The following is a 24,908-nucleotide window of genomic DNA, read 5'->3' as shown; positions in this document are numbered from 1 at the left end:
CTGCTGGAAATAGTCATGAAAGACCATGTTACTAAATAATTGTCACTCACCAAAAGGAACTGTGAAGCTGTTCACGCTCCCCACAAAATCACCAATCTGGCACAAAAATTAAAACATGGAAGTTTGCTTTAATACAGTACTGACTATGAACCACAATGGAATACGATCACAGTAAATGAGATGCCTCACAGGTAAAATGACCTGTGTTGAAAGGTATGTTCCTTAATTTAGCTATAAACGTACACCTCATTTTCACCTATTGTGAGAGGCCCTTTGAGAACACTTAAATTCATGAGCATGTCTTTATTCCTGTTTGAAAGAGAGCTAGTCAGTCTTCTTGTTCAGACACTGAAGATGATAAAAAAAGTGTTATGCTCCTAACTTCTATACACTGACATTTCAAATTAAGCCAAATATCCTGTTTAAAAAGTTTTTTATTGCATTAATTAAATAGCTTGTTGGAGATGCCACATTGTTGGATACCACTTTAGCAACAACAAATAAATAATGAAGTGCTTGTAAGACAAACAGAAGGAAAGAAAATCTATGGCAAGGGAGAAAGGAAGGGGAAAGAGAGACACTTTATACACTGTCAGCAGAAAAGCAGTGTTGTTTTTTTTTAATACCTGCCTGCCATCCATTTCCAAATGACCTGAAGGTTTTTCTGCTGTTCAACCAATGCAGAGTTAAAAGGAAAACAGGTACAATTAGAATTAACAAAGCTGTATTCTTCAGGTTCCCAGTGATGAAGAGAATAAACCTGTAGCCTAGAACAGCCATCCCTTTGCATTAGCTTTGGATTTTCCCACGTAACACTCAGAAGTGCTAAATTAAGGTAGCGCCTCTTTTTGAGAGCATCAGACAAATTGTAGGTGTGGAATAAGATATGCAGAAGAAGCACATGTGACCACCTTAGAGTATAGACTGATCCATTATCATTTCTGCTTTACTTAATGACATGATGTGTTTAAATGAACTCCATTTGATCATGATTTCCTTTTCCCAGGGGCAGAAATCAAGAACTACAATTTCTTCAAAATATTTTGTTAGGGAACGATTAAAATAGCTACCTCTTCATTACTGTGGTGTAGGGGAAAATTGGTTTAGAAGGAATGCTTTTGCAGGACAGGACTATTTCCACTTAGAGTGCAGATGTTACCTCACCTGTACTTCTGTGGGGTGGGAGAAAAATCCTCGTGTACAATAAGAAGGTGACCGAAGTTCGGTATTTTAACCTCAAGAGTGACCAAGAGAAATAAAGCAGAATGAAAGCACTAAGTGCAAATCAAATGTCAGTGGTCTTGAGCACAGTTTGAATACCAGGTTGCTCTCACAGTAACTATAGCTATCTCATTTAATATGCAATACAAGCAACCCATTTACCTCCTACTTTTGTAGCTTTTGTGGTACTATAAACTCGACATAGGAGCAGCTAAAGTTCATCACGTTTTGGCTCTTTCCTAGCATAAGGCTTTTTGGTAGTAACCACTGTGCAACTTTTGCCTGGTGTTACAGTTTTGAGTACTACAGCAAAGAGCAAGATGAGAGCAAGAGCTGGATTAGGAATCAAGTTTGTAATAAGGAGCTTTCTGCAGCAGAGCTCATCACTAAGCACTGATGATAGCAAAGTACATCTACAGAGCCTTGTCCCAGATGAGTCCTATGTTAGTTTGTTTCTGTTCAGCCATCTGACTGTATTGTTTTCTAGAAAGCAGCATGTTATACTGGCATAATCACTGATGGTAAATAAAAATATCTGAGCTGCTTTAGATGGATATTATATTTGACATACTTATCTAGTATTATGTCACTTGTGAAGCTGAAAGAAATTGCTGCCTGTTAGTGGTCACTTATTTTAAAAAAAAAACTACACCCAAGTAATGAATGCGTTATGTAATCAGCTTATATGTATTAATATCAGGCTCTGACTGGAAGTGTGGAAGCATCCATACCTTCAGTTTTGCCTTGTAAAATGATTCTCTGGGTACACGGAATCAGGCTGAAATTAAAAACTGTAACCTATGGATGATGCTATGTGATAAGTCTGTGCATTTTGGAAAAAAAGCAGTCATGTCCCAGCATTCTCTACGGAAATGAAAGGAGAAAGGGTGGTGAGCCCACCTTCATCACTTCAGCTAGGAGCACGTTCACTGGGAACATAGGAGCTAGCTACACCTTTCACTGCAGTGTTACTAAAAGGCAAAGTTCATCACTGTAATTTCTGAAGCTGAAGTTACTTGCACCCTGTTCGAAGAATATCTGCCACTTGTTTTCCCAGATGTGCTTTCCAGGGTTTCACCAGGCTGTTCATGTTCACAAGAAGTTTGCTGCTCCTAGAGTCCTCCTGGCCTGCTATCAGATAGTCGGTACCTAATTTGAAGGAAAGAAAAAAACACTGGAGTAGAAGAAAAATGCAGAAATTCTCTACTTTGTAAGGATTTCATAAGTGGCATCTTAGCCAGGTTCATGCCCTTTTTAAATGCCAGTTTGTGCACATGCAGCCTTGCGTGTACACACTCATTCATGTGCATGTTGTCAGTGCTCACTCCTGGAGTAACAGCTGAGATGATTACATGCAGAAATTACAACTACAGGTTGATTTAGTTCTGAAGGGCTTAGCACTTGCAGACTCGCCACCACCATGCACAGATAACCAACTTTGAGTCTCATCTCTCTGACCTTTGTTCTAAGTTAGCATAACTCTGTGTGCTGTAGTAGTTTTACTCCCGGCTTTTATAGACATGAGTAGCAGAATTCAATCCCAATACACATGGAAACTGGTACTGTATTCAGCTTATATTTTCAGCAGCCTACGTGTTCAGGGAAGAAGAGTGTTTTAAAGTCCTACACAGAGAATAGGTGAATTTATATCTCTTGTTTTGCATATTTACTTGCATGCTTTCTGTTTGTTTAATTTTACTTGTTATTGTAAAATTGTGCCCTGGTTGTTTGACCTTAGCTGAGATTAGTACAGAAATCCTGATGGAAGGCAGACAACCTTTTTATATCCACCCACGTAACTGCCAAAGAGCAATTCTTCGGGTTCCATCTGTGGAATGAAACTTTTGGAGTAAAGACAAGAAGGAACTGAGAGTTGAAAATCTTGGCAACAGAAAGATCACATTGTTAGTGTTCCTGAGGGAAACAAAAACACAATTACTGAAGTGCTTGAGAAGAGCTGCATGGGGGGGGGTTGGCTGGTGAGCAGCCTAAAGGGCCAGATTAATCTCCATGCAATGTGCAGCTTAGCTGACATGTCTGTTCATTATGGCACCTATGTATTCTGGTATAGCAGTGAAAAAAGTGAAACATCTCCAGGGTGACTTGATTTTTTTTTCTTTGTATGACTTTGTTATCTGATAAGAAAATGCTTTTTACTGCTTTTTACTCCATCTCTTTGATGGAGATGAATGAGAAGTGTTCAGTAGTTGTAGCCAATGTTCCTAATGAATTGTCACCACTGTTTACAGGGGGAGCAAGCTGTTGGCTTGGGTAGTTGCACTGCTCATGCAGTAGCTGTTGAAAGTAGTTTCAGTCTAGCTACTGTCCAGTGGATAGAGAAGCGTCCCATCTATTGCCTTTTATTACATCCACCACAAGGAAATGTGTTTTGTACTTAAGTGTTTAAATCTGGAATTACTTTTTCTGTCCTTTATTGTAGTAGTCAACAGAAAGAAGTGGGTTCACTGTGCTTTACGCTACCCGGAACTGCTGTACCACAGTGAATTATTCCAGCTAGATTTTATCTCCATTACTCTCATACTGTGTAACTTCCTTCTTTTCAGAAGAGTTATTCCTGATTTGCAGTATTGCAGATGCAGAGGATGAGTCTGAAGAGCACCGTAACAGCCTGAGTCTAATCCCACAGAATAAGTGCTAAAAGCATTTTGTTCTTACCAGGATTGAGAATGGGACAAGTACATCCCCTGTTGGTCCAGGATTCTGGGTAAATGCTTCTGTTGCTCCGAGCAATTTTCACTTTACCGGACTTCAGGACTTTCTTCACTTTCACAACAACTTCTGCATGTGTCCCTTTGTCATGAGCCGACAGGATTCTTGCTTTTATCACTGCCAAGAAACATATCCAGATGGAACCAGCACAGAATTTCTAAATGATTTTTTTATGTTGCTAACAGGTAGAATTTTAACATCTTGGAAGAACATGGAAAAACACTGCAGTTGTTCCAGTGCTTGTGTGTTTCAGTCATGATTCCTTCCAAATAAATTTGGAGAAGGAAAACTGATTTTTTTTTTTGCTGAAGTAACTGATCCTTTCAACATGGTATTTATCAACTATTCTTTAATGGACTGCTGTCAGACATTTGGAGATTACAGAAAACAACTGTATGTATACAGAGGAAGGGTGTAAAAACAGATCAGCTGCTAATAATCTGATTTGAAGCACACTGATTCTGTGCCTTATATTTGACAGTTTGAAGACTCATCTTGAATTGGTATAGCTTTAACACTGGCCTTTCTATATTTGTGTCCAGTGGGAAGGGACAGTCTGCTCCACAGGAAGGAAGTCAGGAAGTTTCCTGTCAGACATATCACATGGCTGAAATTCCATGATTGCACAACAAACCAGAAAAAGTATTTTTGTTCTGTGGCCTAACATCTGGTTGCCATGATAGATTTCCTTTAATTTAATAGGCTCCCATAACTTTTTGGCAGGGTAGACTCATCCAGCTTGGTCCCATGAGCAGGCTTTGTTGTGTCATGACAGAAGCATATTGAACCTCTGGATGCTGAAGCTTTCCTTTCTTGCTTCATGTGACGGCATGAATCAGGTGTTGATAAATCACAGTATTAAATACATTCTTGGTAAGCAAGCATTTGAGCCTGCATAATGACTGCAGAAGCAATGGCAGAGGTCAGTCATTCCACAGACTTAGAGTTTTTGCACTCCTGCTGTAAAAAGTGAAGGTGGAAAGGAGACACCAAAGAGCCTGGCGTGAAATAAGCTATTCACTGATCAGCTCTAGTCTGAAGTTGGACATGTCTCTATACAAAAAGCACAGAAGAAATCCAACCTCATTTTGCCAGTTCTGTAATTTTTCACTCCTATCAGCTAACAGCAAATAACATGCATAAAGAACACTGTGAAAGTATCATACCTTGAGGGCACTTACCATAAGCGTATTTCATTTGACAGAAGTCAGTGACGCTTCCAAGCACCTTCTCTTTGCACACACACTTTTCTAGCAGAAGAATCACAAAATACAAAAGGTTGGAGAAGAGCCAGGAAATGAGGGAGGGAAGAGAAGCAAATGCTATTCAGTTATAAAGTTTTATGTATGTAACTCCCATAATCTGGATGGACTTGAATAGTCCTTGAGCGTGAGCTCACTTATTTGCAAATCTGCTTCTTGTTAGGTAGTATAATAATTAGTTTGAGATCTGAACAGTGCTGTCAAGTAAGATGAGGCCCTCATGGTGTCTATTATATAGTTAATAAACTGATACTAATAAAGATTTTTTAATTAGAATCAGATCCAGGTTTAAATCAAGTAAGTAATAATATCCTTTTTTTGATCCTATAAGCTAAGAAATGATGAACCTCACTGTTATTAACGTAATGCTGCTCTCAGGAAAGTCGAGGTATACAATAACTGGTGCTATTACTTCTGGGTCTGAAGTCATTGATGCTGGTAAATGTGGAATTTCACTTGTGGCAAGCAATACTGACAGTATTTCAAGTATTAAAGGCTCTACCTCATTCTGTAACCTTGCTTACTTGATGACATTATCTTGGTACAGTATAATAATTCTTTACTTTCTGTCTTGAGCTGCTGTGCAGTGAGGGATACCTTATTCTTAACATCGCTTTTGTTCCACCCCAGAGGTGGCTTCATTTCAGTGATGGCTGACACAGTCTTTTTACAAACAGCATTTGAAGCACTGATCAACACATTGAGTGATTGAGGTGAAGCTGAGTAAATTTATAAGCATTATGACAATAATTAAGAATACAGATGGAGAATATTTTTCACACAATCTTACTTATGACTCATTGGTTTCCAAAACCCAAAGTTGAATAGCGGAACCTTGTTTGGAAAATAACAACATAGGTATAATAACCAGTGACAGCTCAAATCAAGAGATGTTGCCAGCAGGAGGACAGAGTAGAGCTAGAGATGAGACAGAGTCTGAGTCAGAGTGAAAAGAAGAAGGAGCTGGCACTGAGTGAAGTTACTGGATATTTCCAGACTTTGGGCTCTACCTGGGTGTCTCAGAGCAGAAAATCCCTGCTCGTGGTCATTCCATTTCCACTCATCTTCACTCTCATTAGTTGGTGTTTGCACAAGGTCAGGGATTCGTCCCCCAATGGGGATGTTAAAGAATGGCTCGTTGTCATAGCTGGAAGGGCACAAAGAAGAGAAGACTTGGTTAGGACACAGAGAAGCAGATTATGGCTGCATCCAAATAGTTAAGCTTTCTCCTTTCAGGCTGGAAGCGTAAGAGCAAAACTTCACTTCTTGTAGAGAAACCATAACATCTAGGCTGTTATTAAGACCTCACCAGTGCTGACTTAGCATTTTTGTTTTTAAATAACTACTTTTGAGGCCTTGTCATTTTTTCTTTCTGGTTGGAAAGGTTCATAGGTTCACTGGTTCGGGCTTTATTTTTGTGACTTTTTTCTGAATCAGGTAATTCTAAGTTAGTGATCACTTGCTGATGTCAGTAGGAACTGAGGACACTTACAGGACTGATAAAACTGCAGCCAGTAAGTCATAGGATTTCTGTACTGAGATTAAAGCATGTTTGGGATGCATATACCTGCCCAGCAGACATAAAAGAAAGACCTTGAAACTCACTTTGGGCACAGAGGAGAAGCAAGCTCTCCAGACTCTCTCATTTATTTCCAAGGCAAACAGATGTACTTAGGAAAATTGTACAGACTCCTATGGGGTTGTGGTGTTGCTTCTTATTAGCAAAAGTCATCATTTCAAGATTGGCTTGGATACAATGGATTTACAAGTGTGCTAGCCATCAAATGGAATCCAAGAGACCTTTTATGACTTACAACCACCTTTTCAAATTATATGCATCCCCTGGCCTCCTCCAGCATCCTCCATTTCCTGTCATTTTTGCCATATTTCATTTAACCTTCATTTCATTTTTACAGAATCCCATCTCAAACTGAACTCAAATGAGGGCTTCTTTACCCATTCAAACAGCTTCCAGTATGTTGGTCACAGTCTCTGGCACAGTCACAAGGACGGCAGCCATTTTCTCCAAAGCCCCAGTAGCCCATGAGACATCGATCGCAGTTGGGGCCCGCCACACCTGGCTTGCAGTAGCAGAATCCCGTCTTGGGGTGGCATCGCCAGCTCCGGCTGAACGTTGCGTTGGCTGAACCCATTGGCTGGCAGGAGCAAGCTATGGAGATATGGTAAAAGGTGACTGAGATTATGTGCCCAGGGCTCATCTGGTCATGTGACATTTTTGCAAAGCTGTTAAATTCCTGCCCTCCTCCTGATGCTCAATGGTTTTATGTCAGAACAGTGTAGATTATGTCAGAACAGGTAACCTACACTTGCAGTATTTTTTTTTTAACTCATTAAGCACAGCAAGATAAATCCAGCTAGGTCAATCCTTTCCTGTATACAAATCTGGAACATACAGGGTTTTGAAGCGCTAGAAGCTGTGCGTTCATTTTTCAAATGGCTTGCAGAAAGATTCACTAGCATGGATGCGGTCCCAAATGATAGCTATTGCCTGCAGTCTTTCCTGGGAATAGCATTAGACAAAGCTAGTGCTTCCTCTGGAGCTAGATGTGGCTTGTTCAGGTGGTTCAGACAATCTGAAATATTTATTCAGTGTCTGCTTCTACACTATCTACAGATTTCTTTCCTTGTGAGTTCTGGGGGATGTTTTACTGTGCAGTACTATATACATATAGAAAAGCTGATGGCATTTATTATAAATAAACTTGCTAAAAGAATAGGAAACAGAATGAGAGAGGATCTCTAAACTCATTAGATGTATTTTACATGTTGCTGAATAGCAATAGGATAAAAATACAAGAGATCTTCCTAATGCTATGGCCAGTTTAACACTGGCCTGAGCAACTGAAGACAACTTGATAATAAAACAGATACTTAGAGCTCCTATGGGATACTGCCTTCAAATACAGCAAATTGTCATAGTCCCATGCCACCAGTACTTTCCCAATGTGACAACATCAGGGAATGAGGTAGAAAATCATATCTGTATCTATTTATATCTCTGGCGGTGCAAAGCCAGGCTCAATTGACTCCTCCTCATCAGGGAATATGTTAACTGAGACGTTTGAGCCTTGTGCCAATGGCTCTCTGTAGGTACAAGCCAGAAACCCACTAATTTTTCCTATTCAAACATGTTTGATTAAAATGAGAACTGAGCTGAACCCCAGGCCTTTGTATTTCAGTTCTTTTTTTATAGTAACAAAGAAGCTTGCCCTGGTTTTTCCTTGTAGCAGTGTCTTAAGAGGAAATATATCACTACATCATCCATCTGTAAAAGGGAGGAAATAAAAATATTGTGGCAAAGACCTGCTTTAATAGAGCTTTTCAGTTAAATGCTGGACACCCAAGGTGTTTGGATAGCTTGGATCAGGGGCCAGCCTTCTGGATGCTTATCTGAACCAAACACAATCTCCAAAGCTTTTGATGTTTGCCCATCATTGCTACTAATCAAACTACTTTTCTTCATGAGCTCACAGATAGTAGAACAAATGAACACTGATTCCACACATCATTTTCCAAGGGGGGAGTACGTGACTACAAAGAGTGTTAACTGTAGCAAGCACAGATTCACTTTCATCTGCAACTTCACGTTTGATGCTCAAGAAAAAAATACCTTTCAAAAACATGAGAAAAAGGATGAGCAGTTTTGTTTAATAGGCATTTCTCTTATGATCTGCTTACTATGTGGTTATTTTTTTCACCATGCCCTGTGTTCTTTATGCCAATATTTTTAATAATATTATTACACTCTGCTGTAGACAGATCTCAGTCAGTTGTTTTCAAGGGACACTAGCACAATAGCCTAAGGACAAAAAATAAGCGTGCTGTCATGGGCAATGTACTCAACACAATGAGCTGGTTGGCGGATGGCAGCAGGCTCGCCTGTTTGCCACAAAGCAGTCTTGACTTTGGGAGCAAACCCAGGGATTTTGCTGTCAGTTCTGGAGAGCAGGTGTAACAATGAAGTGCTCATTAGCACTGACAGTTTCAAAGGCAAGTTCTGATGTGTTGCTGCTCAACTTGAATTACTTCTGCACAGATTTTTGTAGGACTGACTACATCACCCTAAAAAAGGAGACACTTAACTTGCATCCAACACTGAAAATCTATTAGATTTGGGGACAAGAAGCAGAAACACGTGCTTCCATTAGTGCAGACAGGTCTGAGCCACAAGCAGTGAGAGGCTGCCAACATCTGTGTTGGCCTGAATCCAGATTTCTGATTTCATCCTAGCATGTCTGTATCTAAAATCTACCTGTGGAGTGTTCACATAAATTTTCTGATATTTCTGCAACTTCTGGATCTGTTTTTATTCTCACCTTCCAGTGTTCAGGTTTTATCAGTTAGGGTCACATGACAGATGGGTAAGTCATTAACATCATTAGCCTACCTGTCACGAACCAATTCAAGATGAGACCTTCACCCATCTTATCCCTTAGGGAAAGTACTGAAGGACAGTGACTGTAAACTGACAGGAGCTAATAAGGAGCTAGGAGAAATGCACTTTTTTTTTTTGTTTGTTTGTTTGTTTTAGTTATTTCAGGGCTGCAGTTCAGGAAAACTAATGTTCCAAATGAACATGTTCCCCAATTAGAAACAGGGACAGCCTTCTGGTGGATCAGAGAGCAGGCCGAATCAATTAATGTACAACACTTTCAGATGAGTTATACAAGTGGCTTGCAAATGCTTTACTCAGTCTGTGTTTATTTAGCATTTCAGCTTGGGTGTGTACATTGTCTGGCTTACAGAGTGTTATGGCCAAAATCGTTGTGCATCTAAGGAAACTCCCAAAATAAGAGCTCACATGTCACATGCTGAAGGGGCAGCTGATGATGACTGAGTTTTATCTGCTTCTTAGTATCATAGATTTGCAGATAAACCTTACAATGAAAGAAACAGAAAAGCAATCTTCCAAAACCTCATCTTTTTACATTTCCCAATATTTAACAAAGAATTTTTCCCTGCTGATTTTTCTTTCTTTCCTCTTGGCAAACCCTAGTTTTCTCTATCTGCCTCCCCGTCTAACAAAACACCAGCCAACATGACAATAGCCTTGTTTGTCAAAGGCATCATCAATTATGTTAGGGACGGTGTGCAGACAGCTCTGGCTCAGAGATGGCTGGTTATATGGGTCTCCCCTTGACAGCAGTGTAATGCAAAACACTTCACTGTGTATTAGTAGTGGCTGTCAGTCACAATGTATCACAAAGCATCCTCTTGGCTTTTACTCTCACTCCTACCCTAAGATTTTTGTTATCCTACTGGATGTTGTATACTGTAAAAGAGGGAGACAAGGAATAAAAAAAAGATATGAATTATTCATGCAGCAATCTCCACTCCAGTCCTCAATAAATCTGTCTGCTCTCAGCACAGCTGTCTTCCCCATGTTATTAGACACAGATGTAAAAATGTAATATTGGTTGCAAAAATATGATCCCCAGTTACAGGAAAATAGTAAATGCTTCAAGTGACTCAGTGAACCAGGATGTATATCTCCTTAAACTTCTGTCTAGTATTGCATAAGAAACAGCTATGGGCAGACTGATGAAAGACAGACAACAACATCTTTTGAATCTGAAATATATGCATGTGCATCTTTTGTGCATACAAACAAATCAGAGCTGTTTTTAAAGCATGTCAGATGTGTGGATTGACTCAGCTGATGATGCTTCTTAAATGAAGGCAGTAAGATAGACAGCTGTGTGTGTGGTCAGAGCTGATTAAAACAGACTGAACCAAGATGTGATCAGGCCTTTGTGATATTACAATTAAAAGTTCACTGCCTCTGCTCAGAAGTAAAAGGAAGAGCAGCAGAGCTTTTCAGAGTGTGTGCATGTGCATCTGGCTACATTTTAATTTTCAACCCTTGTGCTTGGAGTAAAAAACTTGTTTTCCTGGACAGCCTTTCTAATGGGTCTACGTGCCTGCATTTTATTTAAGCTAAGCAAAGTGCGAGTACAAAAGAAGGTGCCATTTCAGAAGGATCCTTTAAGCCTCCAAATAAGCCACAGGAAAGAGCCAAGGATACAGCAGCTTTTCTAATCATTGGTTAGGAAACGATTAGGCTTCTGAGTCAATGCTCTCCTACAAATCTATATTCAAACCACTTAATCCCGTGTTGTCACCCCCAATAACAAGCAGGTGTGAGCTTTGCTCTGGTACTCTTCTCATGCCTTTCTTTTTCTTATTCTTTCTTTTTCCTTTTTTTAAATAAATCTAAACAGTGTCAAAACAAGGCCCTGTACATGACCTGGCTCTCATTCACCTCCAGCTGCTAGGAAGAAGAGAAGCAAAGGGATCAGAGGCAGGCTATCTCTGCAGATGAAAAGGAATAACAGATTCACACTTACATGTCAAATTTCAACCTATTATTATTTTTTTTTCCTCCAAGGGAATGTCTTTGCAGTCTCGCATTGGAGGGTCAGCAAAGGGTGGTTTGGATAGTGCCAGGACATCCAATTGTTATACAACTTTTTTTTTTTCCTAGCAGTGATTAAGAGACAATGCTGTTCATTATTATGACTAATGCTTAAAGACTCTTTCTGGGCCTGGGCAGCGTCCTGTTAACTTTCTGGGAGCCTGAGGGGGCTGTCACAGCTGAACCTAGACTTTGCTCTGGATGGCAGAGCACTCTTCAAGCGTGCTTTCTCAAAGGGATTAGCACAGCATTTCATTCAGCTTTTTCATCAGATTTCCTTTCCCAGCTCAGTATCCACTGTACACATGGGTCAAGTTTTGATCTCCCATGGAGATTTTTCTTCTCTGACTTCAAAATTAGAAGCTGAGAACCAGGCAAAAATCATCCATTCATTCTGCTGTTTGCAGTTTATTATTGCTTTTCAGCTCTTGCCCAGCATGTGAGTTACTGACTATTGTAAGCCTAGGACTTTTTGTGTGGTTTTCTCAAACTGAGATGATGGCTTGGAAGTGGTACATGTAAATCCTAACAGATGTAATGGTTCAGAATTGGCAGTTCTGCTTATGATCAGTAGGCCAAGGTTTGAGGGAAATGTACCTGGTCCGATTGTCATACATATTAGCAAGGTTAAAAAAAAAACATGCAACAAGAGTTTTTAGGGTCACATAAACTAAACAATTTGGTCACCCAGATTAAGCTTAATAGCAGTGCAGGTTTTGCAACATAAACGACGGAGAAGAGAGCCTCTGTTACAAATTGCATGAAGTCTGCACTAGGCTTAAGGAGCTGATGTTAGTGGTTCTGGAGGTAAAATCTCCCCTCTATCGAATTAAGTCTGTTCTAACCCAAACAGTTGTGCCTGTCTACATTGATGTTTCCATGTTTTCTGTCACTGATGCCCCATTTGTTTCTATGCAAGTACAAGCATTGTGCACATACAGTCTACTGTAAAACTAATGTTATCTAGAGTGAACTACATGTCCTTATACCTGAATATCACAAGCATTCATGTATGACTTTACTTGCCTGAAGGAGTCCCACTGACTTAAGTTATGCACAGATAAGGTCACACTTACTTATTGGTAATAATGCTGAATCAAACCTGTTAGATTCATCTCAACCAATGGAAACTCTCTAGTGCAGGTTAATGGTCCAGAATGGCTCTAAAGTTAGGGAAAATAAATAGACACCCTTTAGAGGGCAATTCACCTTGTCTATCATAGACATCAGTGTTAAAGCACAATAAATCATCCCTTGGACATCCTACTGCTTCTCCACTGACTGTACACAGAATCTGGAAAAGACATTTAAATTTCAGGATGTCAGCAATCTAGGCTTGAGTGCACACAATTACATTTGAGGTCCTGCTGCTGGTGGAAGCACCCTCCCAGGTGAAAAGAATGCTATTGTGGCTGACTGGCGTGATCATAATAAAGTTCTTTTAACAAGGTGAATTTCTGCCTATCCATCTGAACAGTTTTTCTTTTGCTATGCAGAGTATTGGCAGGAGGCACTGAGAGAGGCTTGTAACCAGACCACAAAAGATGCAGAGGTAGAATCAAGGTCTGATTTCACCCAGGCAGACCATTCTAGGGTTTCCCACACAGGTAAGCTGTATTTTCAAATATTTTTTTTCCTCTCTGCTTTTCTCCTGTGCTCCTTGACTTTAGTGGTTATGTAATATTGCATATGTTGCTGGTTTCTATACCATCACCCTGGTATTAAACACAAGCACTTCATACACAAAGTCTTGCAGATACTGTAAGACTGAAAACCAATTTGGCATAAAATTCTGTTCTCACTTCTGAGCAAATCTGTTCAGAATAAAAACAGGACTGGAGAGAGGCCATCATAACACTACAGCATATGGGGTAAATGAGATAAGCTCATCCCAACCCAGTGTTAGGATCAGTGTTATGTCAGTGTTGGTTGGAAATTATGAAATCAAAGAGAAGGGGTTGTGTGGAAGTCTAAGTAGAAAGATACTCCAGTGGAAAGAATACGAACGTGCAGAAATATGGGATGTGTTGTGCATTCTTTAAGCAGTGTCACAGGCCATTAGGCTCAAGGGAGAGGACTGTTTGTATCCTGAGTGCTTAAGAGAAATCTTAATGAAGACCAAACACGCATGAGTATAAGTGACAGAAGCTGATGTTCCCAGTGTTGGCAACTGATGTCTGAGTTGGAGGGAAGGGAGACTATCCAAAGGAAGAAATGAATTTATGTGTATTCTTGGATACAGCAATTTCCAAATAAATACCAGATGGATTAAGAAGTGTGAAATTTGGCAGGATACTCAGGAAACATCAAGACTAAGAGAGATTTGGGCTCATTATGGCTATGTTCCAGACTGGCTGGATGCAAACTGCCTCGATCCAGAGGTTATAGACTCATGTTAGTGCCTGAGTTACTTACTGACACATCCTGCTGAACTGTTAATGTGGCAATTAATTTGGGCAGAGCACCTAGAATTCAGAGATAAGTCTGAAAGCTCTGATTCATCTGTTCCAATAGGGGTGCAGTTTTATTGTATACACTGATGCTCACTGTACTGCACAGTCAAACGGAATTTAAGAATATCTTTCACATAGGTACACCATTGCCTGTCTTAAGAGAGATGCAGAAGAAGTAGTTAAATAAAACATGCTTCAAATGAAAAACAGAATCACATTATTTTAAATGCAAGCACAAGAATATACCTTTCATCAGAATGTAATGCACCAGGGAACTATAGCAGCTATCATAAAAATTGTGATACCATTGAGGGCTAGACACAGAAAATCAGGAAAATGATCTTCTGATCAGAAAACTATGGTCTAGAAATAAAAAAAACAAAGAATAGTAATACCACTAATTGCTTCCATAGCAGTTGATTCTTTTAACGAGCTTCCACCATTCACTTATCTTCACTGAAGGAACAGAATCACTTACGTTTGCAGACCTCTGCAGAAGACATGGGTTTCCCTCTATCTCTGTAATACCCCGGTTTGCACCTCTGACACCGATGTCCCTCTGTGTTATGCTTGCAGTTGTCACAGACTCCACCACTGTGTTTCCCTGATGCCAGCCAAACACTCAGATCAAAATGGCAGCTGTCAGCATGGTTGTGACAGCGACACTCTGATGGGAAACACAGAAATGTACTTCAGGCTTATCTAAAGGCACAACAAATGATACTGTTCAAATAGTGTAATTTCCCTACTGTGAATCATGGAGGACATATATCTGAATGTAGCACATATTCTTTGCTTGCAATCTCTGATATTTCTTTAAAAAAGAAATCACAATTCCAACTCAAAGAACACCCAACCAAGAAGTTTAGCTGCCACATCTTTAGAAGACAAGCCAATCTGATGGGATCGTAAGTTGTATAAAAAACCTCAGAACACTACAATTTATGCAGTCACAGTTAGAAGACTGCCTGCTGGTGGAGTGATTGCTCACCCTGGCTCCCTGGATCATTAAGCTCTCTCCCACTTACTTTTGCATTCATTTGGTGCCCCAGTTTTTCCATCTCCTGGCTTCCAAGGCTGATCATTGTATAGTGGTGCACATTTCTCACAGTGGTCCCCTGCTGTATTGTGTCTGCACACACACTTCCCATGGACCTGTTGGGGAAAGAATACATTCAGATAGCAACAGGCATTAACGTGGTGGAGTATGCCCTACAGCCTCAGGAGACGGAGGGATTTCTGCACTGGTCTCCCACAGCTGGGAGCACTATTAAGAGACCAGCAGAGACTGGAGCTCACCTGTAGTGTTATCACACTAGCAGTAATGAAAAGGCCCAGTTAAGCTTTGGACTGTGTAAAAAAGTGCCTTAAAGTGGTCTTTAATGTGGGCCTCAATGTGGTGCACAAGGTTCTGTAATCCTGAGCTACTTCCAAGAGGTGCAGACACTTGTACTGGGAGTGGCAAACAAAAATCCAGAATCAGACTGTTCCCTCTGTGGAGGATGCATAGCACTGTAACCACCCACCATCACAGCTCTGCCACTGCACAGTACACAAAAAGCAGAGGCTGAGATTTCATTTTGACTGCGGTGTGAATTGAATGTAATCCTTTAATCTCACCATTAATGTGCGTTACGCTTCTCCATGGTCTTTCCTGAAAGTCAGACTTCCCCTTCGCCCTCCTCCCCCAGCCCCATCCCATGTAGCAGGTAGTTTGGGATGAAGACAGAAATGTTCAAAAGAACCCTTGCATGAATGCTCTCCCCTGCCCCCAAAGCCATTTCCCTGCAGCAATTTGCTCCACGCTGCCCTGGTTTTTAATCCTACCAGACCAGATATGTCATGTAGCTAGCAAAGGGAATAGGCTGCAGCTGATGCCATTGCCCCTCTATGGCCAGCTGGCAGATTTGCTGCTGCACAGAGCGGTTGGCTGCTTCCTCACGGAAGACTGAGCACAGACTTCAGGGTATGCATTTCTGTCAGGGCTCAACACCAGTAAATCTCAGGAGGATACAGCTTGTAGCACATGATGTGATGCCTCTCCAGACCTTTGTCCGGGAAAGTCATCCATGTTCAAAGCCCTAAATAGGATGACAAATTAGAAACAAACAATAATACCAATAAGCAACAATACTGGGCTTCTCCCCATTTGAGTTTGGTTCTCCAGGCTTTTTAGTTCCCCCTCCCCCCAAGGACAAAGAGATTTAACAGCAGTGATTCCTTTTCAGAAGTCACAGAACAGGAAAAAGAACCAGGATTGGAGAAAACGTAAGCTTGACCCAGAACTATTTGGGGACACTATATTTTAGTGTCCATGAACAATGGACTATCAGAACTTTACAACTCATTCCAAAATGGACTAGGACCCACAATTTTAGATCCAATCATCCCTTAATTTAAGAAAAAATGACAAATTTTGTAATGAAATACACTGTAGGGTCACTTAAAAAGAGAGAAATAGGTATACAAAATAAACATTTATTCTATATGAAAAAGGAAAAAAAAAAAAAGCATGAGAGAAATAGAGATTGTACAGCTGGGAAATGGCAGAATTAAACTATGCAATTTTGTTTTAGCCTTGAATGACATGATCAAATATTCATTATTCCACAGGACCCTGTGCTTACAGTGCACAGCACAGATGGTGTGAACGCTCATGAACAATTATTCAGAGCAAATAGGAAAGTTTAGTCAATGAGAATCATCTAGGAGACTGCATTCTTAAGAGAAAATAGCTAAGAGGAGAGTGCAACAGGAGGTGACACTAAAATACAGAAATGGGATCAAAGGAAGAGAGAAAAACAAGTAGAAAGCTGAGTTGTTTCTCAGACAAGAAAGGTGATTTGTGGATCTAAGTGGCTATGACTAAAGGACTAGTTAATGGGAGAGATATCAAGCTGTGAAGAGACCTCTTAAACTTACACAAGAGGTGAAATAAGGATAGAAGTGGCAGCAGTAAGAAACAAGAGAAACAATTTGTTCTTTTAGTGAGGAAGAGATAGGAAAGGTAGCCAGGGATTGAAGTCCAGGAAGGAACAAGAATGATATGTAGGAAAATGTCAGATAAATAGGAAATGGGATATCTGCTCAGGGAAAGAAGAATGTGAGAATCAGACTCAACACCACAGCTGCAGGCATGTCTCTTACTGCTATTCCCCGCTGAAATAAGCTGTCAGCTCTCAGGTGAGTCCACAAAGCAGGTTGTGCTCTGTGCACAACACGAGACCTCAGGATCTCACTGGAATTCAAAGATGATCAAATCATAGTAGAGAGAACAAAGAAATACAGATTTAGGGGGTACTACACTCGTGTTTTAATTTCTTCTAGAAAGCAGGGTTGAAGTCCAAGGCGATAATGATGATTGGATGATTATCACAGAAAAGCAAGGACGTGAAGGGATGTGGAGCTACAGGGTGACCATAGCAGAGATTGTGCTCTCGCTGAGCACAGTGTGGGTAGCAGGGAGCTGGCATCAGGGTCCACTGACAGCCCCAGACACATCACGATCAAGGTAATCAGGGCTATTCAGGAGGAGCAAGAGACAGGCCGAGAAATAAACTCACATTAAGCTGAAGTCTGATTAGTTTATTTCAGGGATTTACATGACTACATATAAATGTATTGGTACAGCAGGTGAAAGATTAAGATCCAAGAGATCTGCATCTCACATGTCGAATATTTCACTTTAATACTCAATATGTGACACCACATCACTCAATGCTTACTGATCTTTAGATATGAAAATATTTAAGCCTGTATGGGTTTTTCCGCAGTGTTCATAGCTGCAAAAATTTAGTACTTGAGAAATAATACAGAATTTGTTTTTCTAACACCTCTCATCATCTGCTTCCCCTCATTACTGCGCCAACTCCGGTTGTCTCCAAGCATGGTTCCCATTTCTTGGAGTGTCATTCTGTTAAGAGTTGTTGGTCTGACTAGTTTGCTTGAAGCTGAGCAGCACCTTCCAAAACAGCAAATGGATCAGGGAAATAGGTGCACTCACAGACAGGCAGTCTGTGTGATCATACAAACTACTGCATTTCATAAAACCAATCTGAAGTACTGTGTGCTCAACCTGTAATGGTTTGTGTTCTTGTAGTCCTGCTTTCAGATGCTTTCAGCCAAGGTTACTCATGTCGCTAATGCATGTGATGAGCTTCAAAAATGAAAACTGTAGCATTCAATCCTAATATCCTGCCTGCATCAAGCCTCCATTTTTCTAATCAGTTTTTGCAGGGGTTCAAAGTTGCTGATATATTGGCTGTCTGAGGATATTATCAATCCAGGAAAGGAACACAAATGTTATACTATGTTCAAGGCACCATCATTAGATTTAGCAGCCACTTGAAAGCAAATTCTCCTTTTGTGTCTTGGTACAGCAGCTGTATTTTTAGACAGCAATTTCATGATATAAAATCATTGGAGGCAATCACAATTTAAAACATTCTGCTTTCCTTACTGCTCCTTTCTGGGTTACCACTTTTTGCATCATGCCCTGAGTCATGTATAAACTGGACTGTGGAACTAAATCATATTTTTTAAAAAGTTGTTTTTTTGTTTTATTTTTCTTTTACCTTGGCAATAATATTTTTAATCCGGTTTAATTCCATGATCTGACTCACAGCACAGTTGTGCTGTTACAACAGTCTGGTATTGCTGCCAAAGGATTTGATTTGTACATTTGCCACCTGAGCAGCTTGAGTCATGACACAGAGGTTATGGCTTCATGGATTTTAATGCCAGAATGATCAGTTCCAATCTTTTAGATCAATCTGCTACACAAAGCCATGAATTTCATCCATACAGTTTTTCCGTGGAACTCAATAACATCTGGTTGATTTATTGTGAATAGTGTAGAGCCATATCCTGCTTTTGTACAATGGTTTCAAAATTATATCTGGCCACCTTTGTTTACAAAAATTATTTCACCTGAATTCTGCTCTTCAGTGAGGAAATAAGTAGAAATGTTCCATCTCTGTAATACCTTTTTTCTAATCATTTTTTTAAACTCTGTTCAGCCTAAAATAATACCTCAAGCTTCCTGCTTTCTGATTGCCCCCTTAGTTTCTTCTACCTTTTATCCTTTCTCTAAATGTTGTGGTTGTTGCTCTTTCTCCTGAACTATTCTCAGTCTATTTTATTTTTTTCCTAATGAATGAAGGTTAAATTTGGAAGCCTTCCAGAACAGAGCAACTGTTGCTGATTCGGAGAAAATGTTTGTCTTTGGGCTCTGTATTCACTTTGTGATGTCGCCAGAACAATTTTGGATACAGCAGTTTGCAATGACATCAGAGGCTGGTCCCTTACCTGCTTTTAGCAAAACAGCCCTTTCTGGGTCATTATCAATGGTTAAATACAAGACAGTGCATCCTTCCCCTCTGTTTATCTCACAGCTCAAATGGGCTCCATTGTATCTCTAGATGCTGTGATGTATCTGTGCAGATTTACAATAAATTCTTCTCTATCAGGTCCTGAGGAGAGCACATGCAGCTTTTAAGAGGCCAAATAAAAAAAAAAATACAAAAAAAAATACTTTGAGTTTGTCAGGTTCTCAAAGTCTTAAAAAAAATAGGTGGCTTGGGAGTAAGTCCCAGATTACAGTCCTTGCTATGGGTAGGTTGATAGTTCAAATTCCTGCTCTAATCAGGAATGAAAAAAGCCATTATTTTCCTATGTCACTTGGTTTCTGGGGAAAGGTTTAATAAGTGCATGTGTCTGAAGACTGGTACACATATGGGTGCTTTCTGAGGGAACTGAATTTCTGGCTTGTACTTGGTCACTATGGCAAATTAAGTCCGAGGGAACTTGGCAGGGGGAAGGAGAGCTGGGACGCTGGCAGCAAGGCCACCTGAGACCATACTGGGTTTGGGATCCACAGCAGAGGGTGAGCTAACTGCCACAGTTCCAAATTCACTAAGCAGGTAATGGTGAAGAAAAAAAAAATCTGTGAGTGTTTAGCTGAATATTCAGACTGGCATCACTAAGCCCCTATCTGAACAGGAACAAAGGCACAGGATAAATAGACCGGAAGAGGTACAAAATCCATGCTTGATGTGAGGGGATGCAGCAGAATAACCTCAGCTTGGGACGGTTTCAAGACACAGCTCCATCCTCTGCCTGATTCACCTCTGGCTGTCCTTAGACACAAGCTTGGCTATTCTTCGCCCATGTTTTGCTCTGTTTTCTTACTGCTTTCTTCCTCAATGCTAGCTTGATTTTTATTCATTTTTGGGCTGAGCTGTCCTTTTATTTTTACCTACAGTGCCAGCAACTCCATTATTGGTCTGCAACAAACTGCACACAAGAAACAGCTGTCACACCAAAGTGCAACCCCTGAGTTACAGCAGATCACTAGATCTTGGTGATTGTCTTAAGAATGGAGAGACCAGAAAGTGAAATGAGGCTTAATATTGTAATAGGTGAATACCTGAATCACTGTCTGAACTTAGATAGATTTCTGCTGGTTAAGCCATAGTGATTCTAGGGCTGTGTAATGAAAAAATCTCCACCACTCTCAAAATGAGCCTGTGAGCTCTTCTTTGAATTTTTACTTCTGTATTGAGTGAACTTGGCAGCATGCATAGTTCCCATTCAAGTGAAATTATGTTGAGTAATGGAACAGATGAAGCCAAGAGAAAAATAGTTTTCTGCAACTTCTCTACAGATGGTTGCAGTTTGGAGAGTGGGGGAAGGGCAGGCCTGACATAGCACCAACCCAGCCAAATTTGTGAGGAATCTGTCTGACAACAGGGAGAAAAAGGGAGAGAAAGTCCATGATTTAGCAGAAAACTTCTGCATTGAAGGAGATTAATTCAAAATCCCTAATGGGCACAAAACTAATCCCTAGATCCCTTCCAGCACAGTAAGTAAACTAAATCAAGGAAATGTATGTAGGATTTTATAACTTTTGTCCTGAATAATATGGATATTTTTTTTAAATCCTCTGAAAACTTTCTACGTATGTTGTGTGCACCTGTCTCCAAATCACTTAAATGCAAACTCCACGTACTCACAAGGTACAGCTCTAGACATATTTGCTGAAGTCACTGGGAGGTTCTGTGGGGTTGAGTGCATTGGCTGAAAGGCCTCGAATATCTTGGTAAAGGACTGAAAACTTTTGTTCTGGAAACACATGGGTGAGTTGAGGACAGAAACAGCATAGGCATCTGTTCACAAAGACTGAATGTATAAGGCCAAACACAGAAGCCTGTGGCTGTCATATCATAGTAACTTCCTAGCGTTGTGGGCTGTCCAACTTAACATAGAAGATGTACAGTGTGTTGAGTTTAAATGAAAGACCGTCAGAAATGGGCTGTACTGCAATGACGGAGAAGTGTTTGCAGAAAGCAGTGGCTGATAGCTCTGAGTAAAGCAATTTTTTCTTCCTCTCACACACAAACACAGATTCTTGAAGCTTTAACATGAAAAGCGATTCTTAAGAGAATTGCAAAGCATATTTTACCAGCCCTAGGATATATTCACAAGTGTTTTCAATCAAATGTTTCTACTATCAGAGTTACCGTGGTTCTTTCACACAGATAACAGTAGCAGAGAACATAAACTCAGTGATTAAAACAAACAGAAAAACACTAATGAGAGCAATTAAGTGATAAAGTGCTTTTAAATAGCTCCTCCATTGATACTGCTTCTTATAAAGCTGAGTTTAAAGGCTAATAGTGCCAAATAGGAAAGTGTTTGCTATTCAAGAAATAAGGGATAACTTGCTACAAGTGATATGCATATTTGCATAGAAGGGCTTCCCTGAGACCTGATTCAGGAAAGCACTCAGGCATGAGTTCAAACACCATTTCTAAACAGGCACGCTTTTCTGATTTCGGCTTTAGCAGTAGTAAAAGATATTCCACAACAGTAATAAAGTGCAGGAAAAAACTTGTTCACTTTATAATTGCAGAATTCCTGCTGGCTGAACCACTGTGTGGATCTGATAATCAAAACTGTGGTTATTCTCAAAACTATTCTCAAAACCTCATGTTGATGGTAGGGATGCCAGACACTGTGGTGGCAAACCACAGGTTCTTAGTAGTGCTCATGGAGAACTTGCATGGACATCAAGTTAAGCACACTGAGCCCACACACCCAATCTTCAAGAAGAGAAGTAAAGATGCAGTATGCCATCATATTCATTCTCAGGGCACACCAAAGAAGCCAAATTAGCTGTCTTTCATAAGATGAAATAGCCCTTACAGACAACTCAAAAAGACAAGGGTGTTGATGTTTTTGGTTGGCCATAAACTAGCTCCCGGCAGTAACAGAAGGGTTACTTTAATATGGCAGTCTTCAATCTCTATGAAACAGCAAGAGAACAATGGGGTATATAGGAAAGATCCTGTTTAGATTTATTCAAGTATTCTTCAGTTAATATTCCCAGTGGCTTTTGTGAGAATGTGATAAAATAGGATCTTCTGGATGTGACCTACAAGAGAAGTCTGAATATCCTTTTCTGACTTTCTTAAAATAATTGTTTGAGAACTTAATTTATTTCTTCTTAATTTATTTCTTTCATTTAGAGTTATGGCTTTGAGGTCTATTTTCCCCCAGGAAATTAGGAACTCACTGAAGTTATCTGCAAACGTTAAGGAGAACCTTTCCATGATGCTCCCCATCATCTTCCTGATCATCTCTGAACACAAATATCTGAAACTTTCTCATCCACCCACATGTTCTAGCAAAGTTTCTTTCAAAGTGCCTTAATCCACTGTGGGTAGCAAAGATGTCAGTGAGACCACTGTGTTTTCATGAAGTTCGTATAACTCATGGCCACTCCGTAATTTACATGATCCTGTGCTTTCGGATCATTATGGGCAGAGCTTTAAGACCTTGTTCAGTTTTAATTAAAAATATGTATGTATGTTGGCCTAGGCATCTGTTTCTAGAATTTATTCTACATGACCTAGAAGTTTTTTGTTTTTGTTTTATTTTAAACATTCCCTACACTACTGGCATAGCTGGTATACACAGGCTAACCTTTTTCTTAATTAAACCTACTCTTTCTGTTGCCATCTGCAACAGAGTGAGTGCACTTCCAAGCAGCTTTGTGCTAGACATCACACAGGATGGCAGAGCTTGAATCAGACAATGTGAAAACTTCATTGGGGAATTATCAGTAGAACTGCACAAGATATTTGAAGAGGAGATAATATTTGCAAGAGTATGACAGCCAAGTTGCCTAGAAAATCTCTGCAGAAAAACAAGTTTTACCTTATGTAACCTACTTGAGACCAAACAAGGAATCTCACTTAGGACCAGATCCTGCTGCCTCTGAAGTAAGTGGAAAACTTCCCATTTGCTTCATTGTGGAGGACCAGACCCACAAGGAGTCTAGTTTGTCTGTATAAATAGGATAAAGAAACATCTGAGGCAACTTGTATTTCCTGGCAGTGAAGGTACCGAAAGGTAAAAAATCCTAAAGCTTTTGTCGAAAACATTTTAATCTACATTTGCTTTCCTCTGTCCATAGTTATTTCTCATGCACCAGAAAGATAATTGTGAAATGTTTGGCAAATGGAAAGGAATTTGGTCTAGATTCAGTATTCTGTCTGTGTGCACTTTCTGCTTTGTAAACATTGCATGTTCTGGAAGCAACCCTGGACTCAGATAAAATACATTATCGAAGCAGATTCTAAACCTGAAAACTGTTCCTGACTTTGCTGGAATTCAATAAAGAATCCATGCACTACAAAGCAATACTTGTATACCCTGCAACAGCAGCATGTGCAACAGGAGTACTTCCCAATGATGGAAGACAGTGCATTCAGGTGGACAGATCCTAATAGTTGTTTCCATTATAAGGACATATTAATGCCCAACATTTAAAAGAAAATGCACCTCTCTAGTTTCTGCAGCAAAATGCAATGTCAATAGACAATTTCCTGCACTGACAAAGGAGCTACCTTAAAAAAAAATGAATACTACAGGTTGTGAAATTCAGAATTCTATCCTTAGCTATCAAAAGAAGCTATTAAGTTGGTATGGCATCCATGTGTCTCTTGTCCTTGGTGTGAGGAAAGAATACAGAAGATAAGAAAATACCACTGTTTCTAGCAACAAACTCCAAATTCAAGATATGTTTGCCCAGAAGTTTCTTGCCTATTGCTTACAGTTCCCATCTTCATTTCCCAAAATCTTTCTTCTGTCTGACATGATATTCTTGGTAGTTAATAAGGGAAATAAGATCTAGATAGATTGCATTGAGGTGGCTGCATAACTCATTACCAAAAAAGAGGACGTCTGCTGTCCAACTAAGGGATCAAAAGACATTTCCATTGTATCCTATGGAAGAAAGACTACATTATTCTTGCTCTACTCAGTTTTTGCTAATGACCTATGAGCAAATAGAGTATGCAGAACACTATTTCAGATTCCAACCTAAAGTAATTAAATCCTGTTTGGAGGTCAATCTGACAATTTGCGTTTGTGTTGTATCATTAGTTTCTATGATACCATGGCATCTGTGATGGTAATTGTCATACAGCTACATTTCTTATTGGCATCCTCTATCAAAAATCTAGAAGAGAATGGATTGTCATGTCTGAACCGACAGATCAACAAATAAGCTGATGATTGGCAGATCATTTAATAGTAATACATCATCTATTCCCTCCAAAATGGAGTTGAAAAGTGTTGGTTAAAAACTGTCAAGAAATGTGCTTTAGTCTTCTCCATTATTTATGCTCGTATAGTGTTAGTATAGCAATGGTACCATTATTACAAATGGAAGAGATTTTGTTCAAGATAAGAAAAGCAGACTTACAAATGAGCACAGTTATGTATCTCCCAAGACTTAAG

General features: G+C 39.9%; 2 protein-coding genes across 3 annotated transcripts in view; both read right to left on the bottom strand.

The window, feature by feature from the left end:
• Positions 1 to 24,908, bottom strand: part of TMEM43 (transmembrane protein 43) — a 372,149-nt gene that overhangs the window by 24,535 nt on the left and 322,706 nt on the right. The window lies entirely within an intron of this gene.
• LOC128078569 (netrin-4-like) overlaps positions 109 to 24,908 on the bottom strand; it is a 46,307-nt gene continuing 21,507 nt past the window's right edge. For both annotated transcript variants that reach the window (XM_052678909.1, XM_052678908.1), the window contains 7 exons: positions 15,131 to 15,257; positions 14,581 to 14,769; positions 7,170 to 7,383; positions 6,224 to 6,360; positions 5,133 to 5,201; positions 3,898 to 4,068; positions 109 to 2,370 (listed from right to left, as the gene is read on the bottom strand). In XM_052678909.1, the coding sequence (XP_052534869.1) occupies positions 2,234 to 2,370; positions 3,898 to 4,068; positions 5,133 to 5,201; positions 6,224 to 6,360; positions 7,170 to 7,383; positions 14,581 to 14,769; positions 15,131 to 15,257 (1,044 nt within the window). In that variant the 3' untranslated portion in view covers positions 109 to 2,233. The remainder of the gene's footprint in view (positions 2,371 to 3,897; positions 4,069 to 5,132; positions 5,202 to 6,223; positions 6,361 to 7,169; positions 7,384 to 14,580; positions 14,770 to 15,130; positions 15,258 to 24,908) is intronic.

This window comes from Tympanuchus pallidicinctus, unplaced genomic scaffold, assembly GCF_026119805.1.
Source record: "Tympanuchus pallidicinctus isolate F22 unplaced genomic scaffold, pur_lepc_1.0 scaffold17, whole genome shotgun sequence".
Lineage (NCBI taxonomy): Eukaryota > Metazoa > Chordata > Aves > Galliformes > Phasianidae > Tympanuchus > Tympanuchus pallidicinctus.
The sequence above is the reverse complement of the archived record's forward strand: the minus strand, read 5'-3'. Positions and strand labels throughout refer to the sequence as shown.